Consider the following 19,753-nt stretch of genomic DNA (forward strand, 5'->3'; position numbering starts at 1 on the left):
GTTCTTAAGATTCAAGGGTTTGGGTCTGCGCTCACCTGTACCAATTGGTGAGGATTATTCCCGAGCCGTCCCCAGGAAAGGGGGAGTAGGGCTTGGGGGGGTATTTTGGGCGAAGACTTCTCCAAGTGGTCTCTTTCCCTGTTGTTTGTTAAACCATATGCTGCCACCACCAAGCCTTTCAAAGGACAAGGCAAAGCCTGTACCTTGGGGAAGTTTTTATCCTAAGCTGGTAAGAATAAGCTTAGGGGGTCTCTCATGCAGGTCCCCACATCTGTACCCTAGAGTTCAGAGTGGGGAAGGAACCGTGACAGGGTGACTTGCAGATACTCCCATCTCTCGCTTTCTCCTTCCAGCAGGTTGAAGCTCAGGCTCTAGCCATGTCCCAGAGCCTCACCCAGCAACTGAAAACCACCTGCCTTACTCTCCTGGGCAGCATCCAGGGCCTTCCCAGCACTATCCAGGACAAGGCCCAGCAGGTCTCAAGCAGTATAGAAGAGCTCCAGGCCTCCTTCTCCAGTGCCAGCTGTTTCCAGGATCTCTCCAGCCATGCACTTGCCCAGAGTCGGGAGATGGTAACCAAGGCCCAGGAGTCCCTGGATGAGCTGTTGGAATACATGATGCAGAATGTTCCCCTGGACTGGATCGTGGGACCCTTCACTCCCGCGGGAGACTCCCCATTGTGTCCTGATGAGCTGGTGGAGGAAGGAAAGAAGGTGGAGGCCTGAAGGGTTCCCCCTGCTGCTGGAAGGAATCCGGCTGAATTGCTTGCATAGCTAGTGTGGGGTCTCCTTGCTGAGGCTGCAGTTCTGCTTTGGCAGATGGTGGACTGAGGTCAGCTCTTCCTTCTGCAGAATTAAAGAACGTGAATGTCATTTCCCAGGCACACTTCCCCAGAACCATGTATTACCGGTTACAGGGTGGCATCACTAGTCATACAGGATTGCATCCCTTGCAGGGCTAGTCTGCTTCTGTCAGGACATACATACAGCTGTCTTCCTCTGTGTATATAGGAAGTGCTCCTGAGCTTGATCTTTTTCCTAGCTTTGTAATGTGTAAAACTAGGGTTTAATGTAACAATAAACTGCAACTGCATTCAAATTGCTGTCTGCTTAATGTGATTCCCTCCCTGGCTCATGCTCCATTCAAACATATATTGAACAGGTGACCCCATTCCCCCTCTTCTTCACACACCCCCACACCCCCTTTTTCTGTGGCAGGGCTCCAGAATGGCTGAGCTCATCTCCTGGGTGAAGGCATCTCTTAGGTGCCTCCCTTTGACACTCTTCCACTGAGACTTTTCTCATGTAGAAGGAGGCAACAGCCCCTTGAGAACACGCATCTGGCTTCCAGTGTGTAGCAAGGCAACATTACAGACTCTGAGACCAACTAACAGAGGGAAAGACCCAGGTTGTTGAGATAGGGCACTATGGCCTTGAGAGGAAATGGGGTGTGGAGAACTGAGAACCTACAACTGGTAAGGAGCAAAGTTAAAAGGGTCACATACAGTGGTGGGAGACTGCCAAGCCTTGCCTCAAGCCCCGTGCAAGAAGCTCAACAGGTTGGAAGTGTCTAGGAGAAGAGATGGTGAATTGACAACTCCAGGCAACTGGGATTTAACAAAACACACACAGGGAGACCAGCTGCAAGAAATAGAGCAGCAGACAGTCTTGCTGATGTCCATGCTTCAGCCAGCCTGCGTCCTTCTTCCCTGCTATTAGCCAAGCACCTGCCTAACCTTTTCTACTGCCTAGTGTAAACCTAGCCAGGCCAATAACCATACAGGCACGTGGCTCAGGGTTGTGGGAGATCCATAATAGGACTAGTGCTGGGCTTGTAATGCATTTTCCTAAGAGCTTGTGTCTAGCCTTGAAGTCACAAGTGGGTAGTGGCATCTAGGCAGCTCCATCACTGTTCCTTATCCTAACTAGGACTTGAGCTATTAAAAAGCTTCAGGCAAGGAAATGTCTCTTGGGTTCAGTACTGCAACAGGACCATGACCAGGAATGGGTGTGTAGCTCTCAAAGATGGAGATGTAAGTAATCAAAGTGGTGATGTAAGCAGCTCCCAGGGCTGGTTATGCCTGATCTCATTGGACAGGGCCTGTCTTGTACTCCAGTGGACTGGGGATACAAAGCTTTTCATAGACTCCTAGAATATGAGGGTTGGAAGGGACCTTAGGAGGTCATCTAGTCCAACCCCCTGCTCAAAGCAGGACCACTCCCCAACTAAATCATCGCAGCCAGAGTTTTGTCAAACCCGACCTTAAAAACTTCAAAGGAAGGAGATTCCACCACCTTCCTAGGTAACGCATTCCAGTGCTTCACCACCTTCCTAGTGAAAAAGTTTTTTCCTAATATCCAAACTAAACCTCCCTCACTGCAACTTGAGACCATTGATCCTTGTTCTGTAATCTATACCACTGAGAACAGTCTAGACCCATCCTCTTTGGAACTCCCTCTCAGGAAGTTGAAAGCAGCTATCAAATTCCACCCCCCCCCCCATTCTTCTCTTCTGCAGACTAAACAATTCCAGTTCCCTTAGCCTCTCCTCATAAGTCATGTGTTCCAGTCCCCTAAACATTTTTGTTGCCCTCTGCCGGAAACTTTCCAATTTTTTCACATCCTTTTTGTAGTGTGGAGCCCAAAACCGGATATAGTACTCCAGATCAGGCCTCACCAATGTTGAATAGAGGGGAACAATCATGTCCGTTGATTTGCTGGCAATGCCCCTACTTACACAGCCCAAAATGTCATTGGCCATCTTGGCAACAAGGGCACACTGTTGACTCATAGCCAGCTTCTTGTCCATTGTAACCTCGAGGTCCTTTTCTGCAGAAAAGTCAGAAACTCCCTGATTGACAGGGAGCGATCACTGAGGCTAATTTGCCTGTGTAACTGGAAGTGTGTTACATACCCTGCTGTGTTCTGGATTAACAGAGGTCCCTCCAACACACTAGCTAGGTGGAGCCCTGCTCGGGTGAGTAAAGGTCCTAGCCTGCTCCTTTTAGGGATATGGAAGAGTAAGTGCAGACTTCAGGAGTGCTGGTCAGCTAACGTGACTTGTTTGTTCAAGCCCAGTGAAGCTCTTTCCTCTTTAGTCCAAGTCTAATAAAAATGTGTGATGTCAATGAGTGGATTTCACATCAACCGATATTAGCTTCAAACTTGGGTAGAAGTGGGAGCTGGATTTTCTTTACAGCATGAAGAACATTGCAGCCTATGTTTCCCGAGCGCAGCCCCTGCAGCTAATCTTTCCGTAGAGAAGGAGCGGTTCTAACACATCCCCAAGCCAGGGTCAGACCTAAGAAACTCGATCGAAAATGTTGCTGGGCCAGTCTCAAGTTATGCAAAGCAAATGTAGTGACTGACTAACCCACTGGGTGCAGTATTTATGGCACAAGGAGCAGTGAGTTATTTCAGCAAACCCCAAACCAACGGGCTCGAGTGTTTAATCCAAAGGCCTGTTGGAGGATCCAAGGTGTGAGCATAGAGATCACACTAGCTACACTCCAATGGTCTGAATATTAGAAGGAGGAATGGGAAAAGGAAAGAGATGCTTTCTGCCCCCAGCTGGCTATCTTTCCTGGGCACTACCGCCTGCATAATTAGTGATTGTAGCTACCACGTAGAAAGACTTGTAGTGTGCTCTGAACATGGTTGGGCTTGCTTTTTCTGCTGGCTGCATATGTGGGAGGGCTATGGATGGGAAGGTGGTTGCTAAGCCCTGAGCATACAATGGTCTCTCTGTGCTGGTGTTACTTGCACCTGTGCAGAGCTCTCTGGAACTCAGCTACTCTTCCCAACTGCCTGTTGAAGTTACTGAGGTCTGAGTAAATGCAGGGGCTGGTTTGTGCAGGGCTCATTGTAGAATCAGGGCCTAAAACTGCCCCGCTCTGGCCCTGGCAGCCACTGAAGCTGAAGATCGTGTCTCTGGATGGAGGCCCACTCACATCCCTCTGTGGGACAGACACATGGGTGTGAACAGCTAGGCTTGCTTTAAAGGAGTAAGGTGAGCACCTGCCTCAGCCCCAAGCCACTGTCACTCTGCTCAGCTGCTCCAGGCATTTGCACTCCCTGCTTTGATTTTACTCCCTGTGTGAAGGGTGATGGGGAGGTTATGGGACGAAGTTATGCCTGGTGTGATCTGCTGTCACTCTGGCTGGGAAAGACCCTGGCACTGAAGTAACTAGGCCAGGAATGATAATGGGGAGAGGGCAGAGCCGAGCATAGTGGCTATAACTGACAACCCCCCCCAAACTTTTCCCTGACCTTGTCTCCCCACTTAGTGCTTCCTGTGGCTGTGTCACCCCCAGCATCTGCCCAAATGCTCCCCTGATTCCCCCTGAGGCTGGGGGTTCCACGTATCGAACTGACACTTATATTGGAACTGCTAACTGCACTCAGTCTTTAACCCCTTATTGCCCAGAGTGGGGCAACCTAACTCTCTTTGAGCTACCAGCACTCTCCTCTCTTAGATTGTTTTACTGACAAAAAACCTTCTACACTGAAAATGTTCCCAGGGAAATGGAGCGTAAAGGCGCTCTTCAGAGAGAACAACTGGAGCACTCTGAGAATATGAAGAATTCTTATTATTTGTATTACCATAGCATTTCGAAGCCAATCCCATCGTTCTAGGTACTGTCTTAACACAAAGTAAAAGACCTGCCCCAAACAGCTCATAATCTGAAACTAGGTTTCCAGCCCTCCAGGACTGTCCTGAACTGTCGAGGAATTAAAGATTAATCTTTAATTAAAGATTGTCATGTGATGAGACCTCCAGGAACACATCCAACCAAGATTGGCAACTCTGAAACCCTGTAACTTTTCAGGGGCTCACAGCCCTCACTGGGCAAAGTTGAGAATGCAGCTGTGTGATTGGTGTCCTGAGCTGTCTGTCAAGTGTGTCCAGCCCCATGATGACCTCATCACAGGAATATAATGGCTGAGGGGGGGTAAATCCAAGTACTGGCAAAGGATTAGTAGTGTGCAAGTTTGGTAAGATGTGTGTTTAACCTCTATGTTATGTCTCTGGTTCCTAGGTTCTGCCTGTGTTTAGATGGGGGCTCTTTTCTTACACAGAGTGTGACTCAATGTCTTGCCTGATGGCCAGTAGAGGCTAGGATTAAATGACCAGAAACTCTTAGCTACTTTCAGTTCTTGGAAGCTGTTCTTGTGTGTTCTTGTGTTTAAAGCATTTTGAGTTGAGTCTTCTGAGCAAACAGTCCAGGGAAGGAAACTATCTGCCTTCCAGACTGGGAGGCCTTGATTAATGGTATGTTCTAAGAGGTGGAGTCTTCCCTAGAGAAGAATAGAATATTTAACAAGGAGAATTAAATTAGGGCTTGGACTATGGGAAAACTCTCCACTCACCTCTCTACCTGAGCTAAGCTATGCTGTTCCCACTCAGGAATGGGGATTGGGACTTCTGGCTGTGGTCTGAGTTCTGGATTGTCCTAAAGATCTACAGGTGGAAACACTTCACTGGGGTGGCTGATTCAGCTGAGACTGGAGTGCTGGGTAACCAGTATGTATCTGAAACAGATAATGCAGGAAACATTAAAAGAAAACAGGCCTGGTGCCTTCCCATAAGGGAAATGCATCCTGGCCCTAGCTTTCTAGTTAGTGGTCTCACTCTCGCCTCTGGGGTGATGGTGTAAATTTACCTGAACTGGAATCTGTTTCTTTACCAGACCAGTCTTTAAAAGACAATAGAAAATATTTGTATTTTTATTAGCTAAATTGGCTTTAAAATAACCAGCCTGCCATAGTGGGCATCTCCTATGTAGACTCTTAGATATTAAGGTCAGAAGGGACCATTATGATCATCTCCTATGTAATTCAGTATCCAGGGAGACTCCTACACTAATCACTCAAGAGGTCCCTGAAAGCTCACCAGTGGTACCTTCTCAATTCAGTGTTGTGTGTGTGTGTGTGTGTGTGTACTCAATGGCTACTACCTTCAGTAGGATAACTTCTGTCAGTGATTGTACTCTGGGACAAATGGAATTATCCCTGGTATTATCTGGGAAAAGACTAAACTAGGAGGGTGCCTCTGAGCTGTGCAGGTGTCCTGGTGCTCCCCTTGGGAGGGATCGTTGGGTCTAGAAGTCTGAGGAGAAGCTTTGGGAGTGTGTAACACCGACAGACCCTGGTGATCGGCAGGATCAAAACTGGGACCTCTGGACCTAAATGCATGAGCTAAAAGCCATAAAGCTCTTAGCTAAGACTGTCGAGCCAATGCGTTAATCTCTGTCTCTCTAACTGGCTCTGGTGCCATGAGATGGGACAGAAGAACATACCCAGAAGGTGTGTGGATTACAAGTGCATCCCTGGGCTTGAGGAACTGGCTGTCTCTGAGCCTGCCTTAGATCAAAGGTTTAAGGCCCTGGCCTGTTCTCTGTACAGAGAGACTTACTACAGGGGGACAACCTGATCGGGCGCTTAGACAAAACAGACCGGGAGCAGCTCTCCTGGTGTTCCTACACAACATTGATTTCGCTGTGTCCTGCTGTAGCCACTCAATATTCCTTTTTGGGTCTTGCAGGGACATCTCACTCCACCATGTCTGCTCAGGAAAATGAACCACAGGTGGAGATCCAGGCAGAGGAGCAACAGGTGGGTCCCTCCTGGGGAGGAAGCTGTGCTTGGCAGCTGGAAGGGCTGTTCTAGCTTGAATGTCTCCACTGCTGGAGACAGGGACTCGTAACCACACTAGCTAATGCTCCAAGTTCTAGTTCTCAGAGTGCTGTAGTCACTGCCCACAAGTGCCTCCTGAAGCCAGGAGGAGCACCAGCACTGGTGACCCTGTGAATGCTGTCTGCACTCGAACACCGGCAAATGCCGTTGATTGTAATGCCCAGTGGGGGCACTGTGCTCGACCGAGACATGGCTCCTGATCGGGAGAGACTGCACTTGGAAAGACAAAAGGTCTCTCCATTCCTACTCTCACTGACGGAACGAGATCGTGACACAGTTCTGTTTTGTTGGTGGGCGTACCAGGATGGAAACGGCGTTCCTGAGACCTTGCTGTCTATAGGCAGCTGTTCCAATGGGCCCAGGCTTCTGGGTGTGTAACGAATGTCACAGGCAGGCCACTGAACCCCTGCTGACAGGAACAGGAGACTGCCTAGCTCTGGGGACAGTCTCCTACAGAATCAGTAGCTGCAGAAGGAAAGAGACAGGAGGGGCACCTTGAAAAGCCAGGAGCTCTTCCTCAGCTGACTCCTCTTTCCCTCCCACAGACTGCAGGGGACAGGGTCGCTGGCTTGCCCTTGGTCAGCTCTGCCTGTGAGATGGCCTCTGCCAGCTACGCTGCCACAAAAGAGACCCACCCAACCATCAAAGCGGACTGTGAGGTGGCAGAGACAGGGGAAAGGGCCATCACCTCTGCTGCCATCACCGGGGCACAGCCCATCCTGGACCAGCTGGAGCCACAGCGTGAGTAAGGGAAGGGAGGCAGGAAGGCTCCTGTGTGTGTGGTGGGGGAGGTGGGTCTGGGGGCAGGCTCAGTCTACAGTGGCTCTAGGCCCACTACTGAACTCGGCCTCCAACTGGCAGCAAACAGAATCCAGACTCCCTGCTCCCCTCAACTCGGCCAGCTCCTAAGCATGATCTGGCCAAGGCATTGGCCTTGTGCGGAGTGGCTCTGACGGCTGCAGCAGCTGCTGTTGGGGACTCTTGCTCAGGTACCAGCGGTGAGCTGGGCCAGCCTAGAGGCAGGCAGTGCCCAGCCACAATACCTGGTGTGCGTGGCTGGCCCAGTACCACACAGCCACATGCACTGTGTATCGCACCTAATGCCATGGAGCACCTAATGCCATGAAACCCTCTAGGAGAAGCTGGGGGTGGACGAACAGATGACTTGCAGCCGGATCTCCTGAGTGGTAAACCTACGCTGACCCAGACTGGCTCCATAGCCTTGGTCAACTTGCCCAACCCCTCTTCCTTGGCTTTCCCATCAGTATCCTGGGGACACTTGCTTAGGAACACCAGTCCTCAAATGTACACGGATTAGCAGTCCCACGAGATCTGTGCACATGAAGGAATTAGGGGAACGAGTTCTGTGGTTGTGTTACAGTTGCAGCAGCCAATGAATATGCCTGTCGGGGTCTGGACAGACCGGAGGAGCAGCTGCCCATCCTGCAGCCGATTGAGAAGGTAACCACACGAGTGTCACGGCTGGTCCTGGAGCAGGATGAGGTTGTGGGCCCTTCACTTCCGCTAGGTGTTCAGTGACCTCTCTTCTGACCCCTTTTCCTCTAGGTGGCTTTGGATGCCCAAGACCTCATGCGTGCCACAATGGTGGGTGCCAAGGATGCAGTCTGCAGCACGGTCACTGAGGCCAAGGATGCAGTGACCAGCATGGTGGGCGTGGCCCAAGGGGCTGTCCAGGAGAGCGTGGAGGTGACCAAATCCGCCGTGACCAGCAGCATGAGCACAGTGATGGGCTCCACTATGGGGCAGATGGCTGCGAGTGGCATAGACACAGCATTGGGGAAATCTGAGCAGCTGGTGGACTACTACCTCCCCATGACAGAGGAGGAGCTCGGTAAGATCCCCTCTGCTGAATACAAACCAATGTGACCCTGGTGTCTTTGGGCGCGGCTTGGACTCAGTGTCCACAGCTGATCTGCCAAAAGAGCCACCTCCCCTCTCCTTCGGGCTTCCTTGCAACCTAGCTGGGCTACTAGCCCTCCCTTAGTTCCTTCATGCTGGGCCCTCTGCTAGTCCTGTCTGATGGCTCTGACACTGCTCCCTGTGCAGTTACTCACTGCTTTACTGGTCGGTGCTGTAGGGCATCCAAAGGTGCCCTGGGAAAGATTGCATAGGTCACAAGCTTTGGGAGGGCTGAAAGCATCCCTGCCTTGTATCCTGGCCCTGCCAACTGGTGGTAGAAGTAGGTTTTAATTCTTACCAGTACGGCGACTATTGGGAGGGATCCAAAAGGGCAGGGGGGGCACATGACTCCCCCCCAAACAACTGCATCCTGCCTTGTGCGGGGGGGTCTACAGACTCCAGACAGGAGATGCAACTATGTGGAAGGGCTGGTGGGGGGCCAGCTGGGGGCAGTACAGCCACACCAGAGGAGGTGCCAGGGTTCTCCTCCTTTCGCTGCTGCGGTTCCTGAGAGCCCTGCAGATTTCAGTGGATACCAAACGTCATTCCAGTACGTCATACCAGCAACAAATGTCTTAATGGTGTGTCGTACCTGACCTTACTGCCTTACTTGCACCACTGCTGCCAACTGACCCCTTCCCCCTTCCAGCTGAGCTTGCCACAACTCCCGTTGAGGGGCCTGGAGAGACTCCTGCAGAGCAGCGGAGTTACTACGTGCGTCTGGGTTCCCTGTCAAGCATGCTGCGCCAGCAAGCCTACCAGCACGCCCTGGGCAAGATGAGACAAGCCAGGCAGAGCACCCTGCAGGCCCTCTCCCAGCTCCAGCAAATCATTGACCTGGTAGGAACACGACCCCTCTCCCCTGCCCTGTAGCTGCTGTGGGTCACGGTCTGTCATAAATATAAAGGGAAGTGTAAACTACTTTAAAATCCCTCCTGGCCAGAGGAAAAATCCTCTCACCTATAAACGGTTAAGAAGCTAAAGGTAACCTTGCTGGCACCTAACCAAAATGACCAATGGGGAGACAAGATACTTTCAAAAGCTGGGAGGAGGGAGAGACACAAAGGGTCTGTGGCTGTCTGTAGGCTGTTTTTGCCGGGAACAGAACAGGATTGGAGTCTTAGAACTTCTAGTAAGTAAGCTAGCTAGGTATGTGTTAGATTATGATTTCTTTAAATGGCTGAGAAAAGAACTGTGCTGAATAGAATGACTATTCTGTCTGTGTGTCTTTTTTGTAACTTAAGGTATTGCCTAGAGGGATTCTCTATGTTTTGAATCTAATTACCCTGTAAGGTATCTACCATCCTGATTTTACAGGGGTGATTCCTTTACTTCTATTAAAAGCCTTCTTGTAAGAAAACTGAATGCTTTTTCATTGTTCTAAGATCCAAGGGTTTGGGTTGAGGTCACCTATGCAAATTGGTGAGGATTTTTACCAAACCTTCCCCAGGAAGTGGGGTGCAAGGGTTGGGAGGATTTTTGGGAGGAAAGACGTGTCCAAACTACGTTTCCCAGTAAACCCAGTCAAAGTTTGGTGGTGGCAGTGGAAATTCCAAGGTCAAAGGGTAAAATTTATTTGTACCTTGGGGAAGTTTTAACCTCAGCTGGTAAAAGTAAGCTTAGGAGATTTTCATGCAGGTCCCCACATCTGTACCCTAGAGCTCAGAGTGGGGGAGGAACCTTGACACGGTCTCTGCAGCCTCCCATGCTCAGTGCCATTGGCACTGTTTGTTCCTGGGCCCAGCTGTGTCGCTGCAGTAGTGCTGCCTGCCTGCTGCCCACACCTAGCTGTGGGAGAGCTTCCCTGGCCAGCCACCTCCTGCTCTTCCCAGCTAACTGCCCTCCTCTCCTGCAGATCAAGCAGGCCGTAGATCAGAAGCTCCACAATGGCCAGGACCGTCTGTACCAGATGTGGCTCCAGTTCTGCAGGGGGAAGTTGGAAGGGCAGGAGGAACCGGACTCTGCAAAGGTATTCTCCTCCTTCTTGCCCTCACAGCCTTGTTTCAGTGAACTCCCCCCATCTGTAGGGGAGACTTGCAGATACTCCAGTCTCTTTGTCCTTCCAGCAGGTTGAAGCTCAGGCTCTAGCCACGTCCCAGAGCCTCACCCAGCAACTGAAAACCACCTGCCTTACTCTCCTGGGCAGCATCCAGGGCCTTCCCAGCACAATCCAGGACAAGGCCCAGCAAGTCTCGAGCAGTATAGAAGAGCTCCAGGCCTCCTTCTCTAGTGCTGGCTGTTTCCAGGATCTGTCCAGCAGTGCCCTTGCCCGGAGTCGGGAGATGGTGACCAAGGCCCAGAAGTCCTTGGATGAGCTGCTGGAATACGTGATGCAGAACATTCCCCTGGACTGGATCGTGGGACCCTTCACTCCTGCTGGAGACTCCCCACCATGTCCTGATGAGCTGGTGGAGGAAGGAAAGAAGGTGGAGGTCTGAAGGGTTCCCCCTGCTGCTGGAAGGAATGCAGCTGAATTGCCTGCATAGCTAGTGTGGGGTCTCCTCGCTGAGGCCGTAGTTCTGCTTTGGCAGATGGTGGGCTGATGTCGGCTCTTCCTTCTGCAAAATTAAACAACTTGAATGTCCTTTCCCAGGCCCACTTCCCCAGAACCATTTGTTACAGGGTGGCATCACTAGTCATGCAGGACTGCATCCCTTGCAGGGCTAGTCTGCTTCTCTCAGGACATACATACAGCTGTCTTCCTCTGTATATAGGAAGTGCTCCTGAGCTTGATATTTTTCCTAGCTATGTAATGTGTAAAACTAGGGTTTAATGTCACAATAAACTTCAACTGCATTCAAATTGCTGTCTGCTTAATGTGATTCCCTCCCTGATTTGTGCCCTGTACAAACATACTGTGCAGGTGACCCCATGCCGCTCTTCTCTACACACACACACACACCCTCCACCCACTTTTTCTCTGGCAAGGTTCCAGAATGGCTGAGCTTGTCTGGTGGGTGAAGGCATCTCTTCAGGTGCCTCCATTTGACACTCTTCCATTGAGACTTTTCTCATGTAGAAGGAGGCAACAGCCCATTGAGAACACTCGTCTGGCTTCCAGTGGGTAGCAAGGCAACATTACAGACTCTGAGACCAACTAACAGAGGGAAAGATAGGGCACTATGGCCTTGAGAGGAAATGGGGTGTGTGGAGAGCTGAGAACCTACTACTGGTAATGAGCCAAGTTAAAAGGGTCACATACAGTGGTGGGAGACTTCTGGGCCTTGCTTCTAGTCCAGTGCAAGAAGCTAAACAGGTTGGAAGTGTCTAGGAAAAGAGAGGGTGAATTGACAACTCCAGGCAACTGGGACTTAACAAAACACACACAGGGAGACTAGCTGCAAGAGAGCAGCAGATAGTCTTGCTGAAGCATGGACACTAGCCAGCCTGTGTCCTTCCTCCCTGCCATTAGCCAAGCACCTGCCTAACCTTTCCTACTGCTTAGTGTAAACCTAGCCAATAACTGTACAGGCACATGCCTCCGGATTGTGGGAGATCCATAATAGGACCAGTGCTGGGCTTGTAATGCATTTTCCTGAGAGCTTGTGTCTACACTTGGTCACAAGTGGGTAGTGGCATCTAGGCAGCTCCATCACTGTTGCTTATCCTAACTCAGGCTTGAGCTATTAAAAAGCTTCAGGCAAGGAAATGTCTCTTGGGTTCAGCATTGCAACAGCACCATGACCAGGAATGGCTGTGTAGCTCTCAAGGATGGAGACTAGTAATCAAAGTGGTGATGTAAGCAGCTCACATGGCTGGTTACTCCCGATCTCATTGGACAGGGCCTGTCTTGTACTCCAGTGGACTGGAGCTACAAAGCTTTTCATAGACTCCTAGGATATGGGGATTGGAAGGGACCTTAGGAGGTCATCTAGTCCAACCCCCTGCTCAAAGAAGGGCCAATTCCCAACTAAATCATCCCAGCCAGGGCTTTGTCTAGCCTGTCCTTAAAAACTTCAAAGGAAGAAGATTCCACCACCTCCCTAGGTAATGCATTCCTGTGCTTCACCACCCTCCTAGTGAAAAAGTTTCAGAGTAACAGCCGTGTTAGTCTGTATTCGTAAAAAGAAAAGGAGTACTTGTGGCACCTTAGAGACTAACCAGTTTATTTGAGCATGAGCTTTCGTGAGCTACAGCTCACTTCATCGGATGCATAGATGAAGTGAGCTGTAGCTCACGAAAGCTCATGCTCAAATAAACTGGTTAGTCTCTAAGGTGCCACAAGTACTCCTTTTCTAGTGAAAAAGGTCTTCCTAATTTCCAACCTAAACCTCCTCCACTGCAACTTGAGACCATTACTCCTGGTTCTGTCCTTTGCTACCACTGAGAACAGTCTAGATCTATCCTCTTTGGAACCCTCTTTCAGGTAGTTGAAAGCAGCTATCAAATCCCCCCTCATTCTTCTTTTCTGCAGACTAAACAATTCCAGTTCCCTCAGCCTCTCCTCATAAGTCATGTGGTACAGTTCCCCCTAATCGTTGTTGTCCTCTGCTGGACACTTTCCAATTTTTTCACATCCTTTTTGTAGTGTGGGGCCCAAAACTGGACATCGTAGTCCAGATGAGGCCTCACCAATGTCGAATAGAGGGGAACAATCATGTCTGTTGATCTGCTGACAATGCCCCTATTTACACAGCCCAAAATGCCATTGGCCATCTTGGCAACAAGGGCACACTGTTGTCTCATATCAAAGTCAGAAACTCCCTAATTGAGAGGCTAATTTGTCTATGTAACTGGAGGTGTGTTACAAACCCTGCTGTGCTCTGGCTTAACAGAAGCCCCTCCAACGCTAGCTAGGTGGAGCCCTGCTGGCATGAGTAAAGGTCATAGCCTGCTCCTTTTAGGGATATGGAAGAGTAAGTGCAGACTTCAGGAGTGCTGGTCAGCTAATCTGTGTCCTGTGTTCAAGCCCAATGAACCTCTTTCCTCTTTAATCTAAGTCTAATAAAATGCATGAGGTCAATGAGTGGATTTCACATCAGCAAATATTCGCTTCAAACCTGGATAGAGGTAGGAGCTGGATTTTCTTTACACGGTTGTCAAGGTTCCTCCCCTACTCTGAACTCTAGGGTACAGATGTGGGGACCTGCATGAAAACCTCCTTACTTTTACCAGCTTAGGTTAAAACTTCCTCAAGGTACAAATTAATTTTATCCTGTGTCCTTGGAATATCCACTGCCACCACCAAACTCTAACTGGGTTTACTGGGAAACATAGTTTGGACACGTCTTTCCCCCCAAAATCCTCCCAATCCTTGCACCCCACTTCCTGGGAAAGGTTTGGTAAAAATCCTCACCATTTGCATAGGTGACCACAGACCCAAACCCTTGGATCTGAGAACAATGAAAAAGCATTCAGTTTTCTTACAAGACAACTTTTAATAGAAATAGAAGTAAAGGAATCACCCCTGTAAAATCAGGATGGTAGATACCTTACAGGGTAATTAGATTCAAAACATAGAGAATCCCTCTAGGCAAAACCTTAAGTTACAAAAAAGACACACAGACAGAAATAGTCATTCTATTCAGCACAATTCTTTTCTCAGCCATTTAAAGAAATCATAATCTAACACATACCTAGCTAGATGACTTACTAAAAGTTCTAAGACTCCATTCCTGGTCTATCCCAGGCAAAAGCAGCATATAGACAGACACAGACCCTTTGTTTCTCTCCCTCCTCCCAGCTTTTGTCTCCTCATTGGTCATTTTGGTCAGGTGCCAGCGAGGTTACCTTTAGCTTCTTAACCCTTTACAGGTGAGAGGATTTTTCCTCTGGCCAGGAGGGATTTTAAAGGGGTTTATCCTTCCCTTTAGATTTATGACAACCGTGAAGAACATTGCAGCCCACATTTCCCAAGCACAGCCCCTACCGCTAATCTTTCTGTAGAGAAGGAGCGGTTTTTGCACATTCCCAAGCCAGAGTCAGACCTAAGAAACCCGATTGAAAATGTTGCTGGACCAGTTTGAAGTTATACAAAGAAAATGCCGTAACTGACTAACCCACCGGGTGCAGTGTTTATGGCACAAGGAGCAGTGAGTTATTTCAGCAAACCCCAAACCAACGGGCTGGAGTGTTTAATCCAAAGGCCTGTTGGAGGATCCAAGGTGCGAGCAAAGAGATCACACCAGCTACAACCCCAATGGTCTGAATATTAGAAGGAGGAATGGGAAAAGGAAAGAGATGCTTCCTGCCCCCGGCTGGCTTTCTCTCCTGGGTGGCACCCTCTGGATAATTAGTGATTGTAGCTGTAGATCCCAAGTAGGAAAACTTGTAGTGTGCTCTGAACATGGTTGGGCTTGCTTCTTCTGCTGGCTGCGTATGTGGGAGGGCTATGGCTGGGAAGGTGGTTTCTAAGCCCTGAGCATGCAATGGTCTCTCTGTGCTGGTGATACTTGGAGCTGTGGAGAGCTCTCTGGAACTCAGCTACTCTTCCCAACTGCCTGTTGAAGTTACTGGGGGTCTGAGTAAATGCAGGGGCTGGTGTGTGCAGGGCTCATTGTAGAATCAGGGCCTAACACTGCCCCACTCTGGCCTTTGCAGCCATTGAAGCTGAAGGTCATGAGTCTCTGGATGGAGGCTCACTCACATCCCTCTGTGGGACAGACACATGGGTATGAACATCTAGGCTTGCTTTAAAGGAGTGAGGTGAGCAGCTGCCTCAGCCCCAGGCCTCTGTCACTCTCCTCAGCTGCTCCAGGCATTTGCACTCCCTGCTTTGATTTTACTCCCTGCGTGAAGGGTGATGGGGAGGTTATGGGACGAAGTTATACATGGTGTGATCTGCTGTCACTCCGGCTGGGAAGGGCCCTGGCACTAGAGTAACTAGGCCAGGGATGATAATGGGGAGGGAACAGAGTCGAGCATAGTGGCTATCACTAGCCCCCCCCTAAAACTTTTCCCTGAGCTTGTCTCCCCACTTAGTAATTTCCTGTGGCTGTGTCATCCCCGTCATTTCCTAAATGCTCCCCTGATTCCCCCTGAGCCTGGGGGCTCCACGTATTGAACTGACACTTATATTGGAACTGCTAACTGCACTCATTCTTTAACCCCTTATTGCCCAGTGTGGGGCAGCCTAACTCTCTTTGCGGTTCTGGGCCTAAGTCACTTAGGCCTTGCAATACTGAGAGGAGCAATAGCTAAATACCTTTAAAAATCTGCCATGTTCTCTTCCCTGGACAAGTCAACCAACAGGAAAGCTATAAATGAACTTAGGAAGTATCTTGTGCCAGCTGGGCCAGAATAACTTCCCCAGCCTCTTCTGGAGTGGGCATGAAAGGAAAATAATACAACAGCTACCAGCACTCTCCTCTCTTAGATGGTTTTACAGACAAAAATCTTCTACACTGAAAATGTTCCCAGGGAAAAGGAGCGTAAAGGCGCTCTTCAGAGAGAACAACTGGAGCACGCTGAGAATATGAAGCATTCTTATTATTTCTATGACCGTAGCATTTCGAAGCCAAAATCAGAACTGGAATCCCATCGTGCTAGGTACTGCCTTAACACAGAGTAAAAGGCCTGCCCCAAACAGCTCACAATCTGAAACTAGGTTTCCAGCCCTCCAGGATTGTCCTGAAGTCTCCAGGAATTAAAGATTGTTATGTGATGAGACCTCCAGGAACACATCCAACCAAGATTGGCAACTCTGAAACCCTGTAACTTTTCAGAGGCTCACAGCCCTCACTGAGGAAGTAGAGAATGCAGCTGTGTGATTGGTCTCCTGAGCTGTCTGTCAAGTGTGTCCAGCCCCATGATGACATCATCACAGGAATATAATGGCTGAGACCTGAGGGGAGGTCTGAGTATTGGTGAAGGATTAGTAGTGTAGAAGTTTGGTAAGATGTGTGGTTAACCTTTGTGTTATGTCTCTGGTTCCTAGGTTCTGCATGTGTTTAGATGGGTGCTCTTTTCTTATACAGAGTGTGACCCAATGTCTTGCCTGATGGCCAGTAGTGGCAGGGATTGAATGATCAGAAACTCTTAGCTACTTTCAGTTCTTGGTAGCTGTACTTGTGTAAAGCATTTTGAGTTGAGTCTTCTGAGCAAACAGTCCAGGGAAGGAAACTATCTGCCTTCCAAACTGGGAGGCCTGGATTAATGGTATGTTCTAGGAGATGGAGGCTTCCCTAGAGGAAAATAGACTATTTAACAAGGAGAACTAAATTAGAGCCTGGACTATGGGGAAAAACTCTCCACTCACCTCTCTACATGAGCTAAGTTATGCTGTTCCCACTCACGGATGGAGATTGGGACTTCTGGCTGTGGTCTGAGTTCTGACTTGTCCTAATGATCTATAGGTGGAAACATTTGACTGAGGTGGCTGATTCAGCTGAGACTGGAGTGCTGGGTAACCAATATATACTTGAAACAGATAATGCAGGAAACACTAAAGGAAAGCAGGCCTGGTGCCTTCTTTTAAAGGCCCTAGCTTTCTTGTTAGTGGTCCCACTCTCGCCTCTAGGGGTGAAGGTATCAATTTACCTGAACTAGAATCTGTCTCTTTACCAGACCAGTCTTTAACTGACAACAGAAAATATTTGTATTTTCACCAGCTAAATTGGCTTTAAAATAACCAGCCTGCCATAGTGGGCATCTCCTATGTAGATTCATATATATTAAGGTCAGAAGGGACCATTATGATCATCTCCTATGTAATTTGGTATCCAGGGAGACTCCGACACTACTCACTGAAGAGGTCCCTGGAGGCTCCCCAGTGGTACCTTCTCAATTCAGTGTTCTGTGTGTAGTCCAATGTCTTCTACCTTCAGCAGGATAACTTCTGTCAGAGACTGTACTCTGGGACAAATGGAATTAGCCCTGGTACTATCTGGGAAAGGACTAAACTAGGAGGGTGCCTCTGAGCTGTGCAGGTGTCCTGGCGCTCTCTTTGGGAGGCGTTGTTGGGCCTAGAAGTCTAAGGAGAAGCTTTGGGACTGTGTAACACCGACAGACCCTGGTGATGGGCAGGATCAAAACTGGGACCTCTGGAACTAAATGCATCAGCCACTCCTGCATGAGCTAAAAGCCATAAGGCTCTTAGCTAAGACTGTAAAGCCGATGCGTTAATCTCTGTCTCTCTAACTGGTTCTGGTGCCATTAGATGGGACAGAAGAACATACCCAGAAGGTGTGTGGATTACAAGTGCATCCCTGGGCTTGAGGAACTGGCTGTCTCTGAGCCTGCCTTAGATCAAAGGTTTAAGGCCCTGGCCTGTTCTCTGTACAGAGAGACTTACTACAGGGGGACAACCTGGTCTGGCTCTTAGAGAAAATGGACCGGGAGCAGCTCTCCTGGTGTTCCTACACAACATGGATTTCATTGTTTCCTGCTGTAGCCACTCAATATTCCTTTTTGGGTCTTGCAGGGACATCTCACTCCACCATGTCTGCTCAGGAAAACGAACCACAGGTGGAGATCCAGGCAGAGGAGCAACAGGTGGGTCCCTCCAGGGGAGGCAGGTGTGCTTGGCAGCTGGAAGGGCTGTTCTAGCTTGAGGGTCTCCACTGCTGGAGACAGGGACTCGTAACCACAACACTAGCTAATGCTCCAAGTTCTAGTTCTCAGATTGCCCTAGTCACTGCCCACAAGTGCCTCCTGAATCTGGGAGGAGCACCAGCACTGGTGACCCTGTGAATGCTGTCTGCACTAGAACACTGACAAATCCTGTTGATTGTAATGCCCAGTGGGGGCATTGTACCCGGTGCTGGACCGAGACATGGTTCCTGATCGAGAGAGACTGCACTTGGTAAGACAAAAGGTCTCTCCATTCCTGCTCTCGCTGACGGAACGAGATCGTGACACAGTTCTGTTTTGTTGGTGGGCATGCCAGGATGGAAACAGCATTCCTGAGACCTTGCTGAATATTGGCAGCTGTTCCAATGGGACCAGGCTTCTGGGTCTGTAACTCATGTCACAGGCAGGCCACTGAAACCCAGCTGAAAGGAACAGGAGACGGTCCTCAGAGCTGGGCAGTCTCCTACAGAATCAGTAGTTGTAGAGGGAAAGAGACAAGAGGGGCACCTTGAGAAGCCAGGAGCTCTTCCCCAGCTGACTCCTCTTTCCTTCCCGCAGACTGCAGTGGACAGGGTGGGTGGCCTGCCCTTGGTCAGCTCTGCCTGTGAGATGGCCTCTGCCAGCTACGCTGCCACCAAAGAGACCCACCCAGCCATCAAAGCGGTCTGTGAGGTGGCAGAGACTGGGGTGAGGGCCATCACCTCTGCTGCCATCACCGGGGCACAGCCCATCCTGGCCCAGCTGGAGCCACAACGTGAGTAAGGGAAGGGAGGCAGGAACACTCGTGTGTGTGGAGGGGGAGGTGGGTCTGGGGGCAGGCTCAGCCAACAGTGGCTCTAGGCCCACTACTGAACTCAGCCTCCAACTGGCAGCAAACAGAATCCACGGACTCCCTTCTCCTGCTCCCCTGAACTCAGCTAGCTCCTAGACGTAATCTGGCCAAGGCATTGTCCTTGTCCAGCAGGGCTCTGACGGTTGCAGCAGCTGCTGTTGGGGACTCTTGCTCAGGTACTGGTGCTGAGCTGGGCCAGCCTAGAGGCAGGCAGTGCCCAGGCACAATCCCTGGTGTGCGTGGCTGGCCCAGTTCCACACAGCCACATGCACTGTGTATGGCACCGAATGCCATGGAGCAATACCTGCTAGAGGGCACAGGAAGCAGCTCCAATGCTAAAAGGATCTGAGCCCATTGCAGGCACTGGAGACTCCTGAAACCCTCTAGGAGAAGCTGGGGGTGGATGAACAGATGACTGGCAGCCCGATCTCCCGAGTGCTAAACGTGGCACTGACCCAGACTGGCTCCATAGTCTTGGGCAACTTGCCCAACCCCTCTTCCTTGGCTTTCCCATCAGTAACCTGGGGACACTTGCTTAGGAACACCAGTCCTCCAATGTACATGCATTAGCAGCCATATGAGATCTGTGCACATGAAGGAATTAAGGGAACGAGTTCTGTGGTTGTTACAGTTGCAGCAGCCAATGAATATGCCTGTCGGGGTCTGGACAGACTGGAGGAGCAGCTGCCCATCCTGCAGCAGCCGATTGAGAAGGTAACCACACGAGTGTCACGGCTGGTCCTGGAGCAGGATGAGGCTGTGGGCCCTTCACTTCCGCGAGGTGTTCAGTGACCTC

At 50.0% G+C, this 19,753-nt stretch overlaps 1 protein-coding gene and 1 pseudogene across 13 annotated transcripts in view; both read left to right on the plus strand.

Moving 5' to 3' along the window:
- Positions 1–987, plus strand: part of LOC119566723 — a 16,085-nt pseudogene extending 15,098 nt beyond the window's left edge.
- The window catches only part of LOC119566724 (perilipin-3-like), a 57,721-nt gene that overhangs the window by 15,231 nt on the left and 22,737 nt on the right, over positions 1–19,753 (plus strand). For 2 of the 13 annotated variants that reach the window (XM_043547452.1, XM_043547455.1), the window contains exons 1-4: positions 6,544–6,599; positions 18,021–18,047; positions 18,684–18,879; positions 19,589–19,671. In XM_043547452.1, coding sequence (XP_043403387.1) covers positions 6,561–6,599; positions 18,021–18,047; positions 18,684–18,879; positions 19,589–19,671 — 345 coding nt within the window. In that variant the 5' untranslated portion in view covers positions 6,544–6,560. Of the gene's footprint in view, positions 1–4,934; positions 4,995–6,543; positions 6,615–7,240; positions 7,437–8,076; positions 8,157–8,261; positions 8,548–9,264; positions 9,456–10,470; positions 10,585–10,681; positions 11,418–16,390; positions 16,448–16,508; positions 16,713–17,976; positions 18,048–18,683; positions 18,880–19,588; positions 19,672–19,753 lie in introns of those variants that run through there. The other 11 variants (XM_043547460.1, XM_037903122.2, XM_037903121.2 and 8 more) reach the window with 10 other exon arrangements.

Source organism: Chelonia mydas, chromosome 5 (assembly GCF_015237465.2).
Source record: "Chelonia mydas isolate rCheMyd1 chromosome 5, rCheMyd1.pri.v2, whole genome shotgun sequence".
Classification (NCBI taxonomy): Eukaryota; Metazoa; Chordata; order Testudines; family Cheloniidae; genus Chelonia; species Chelonia mydas.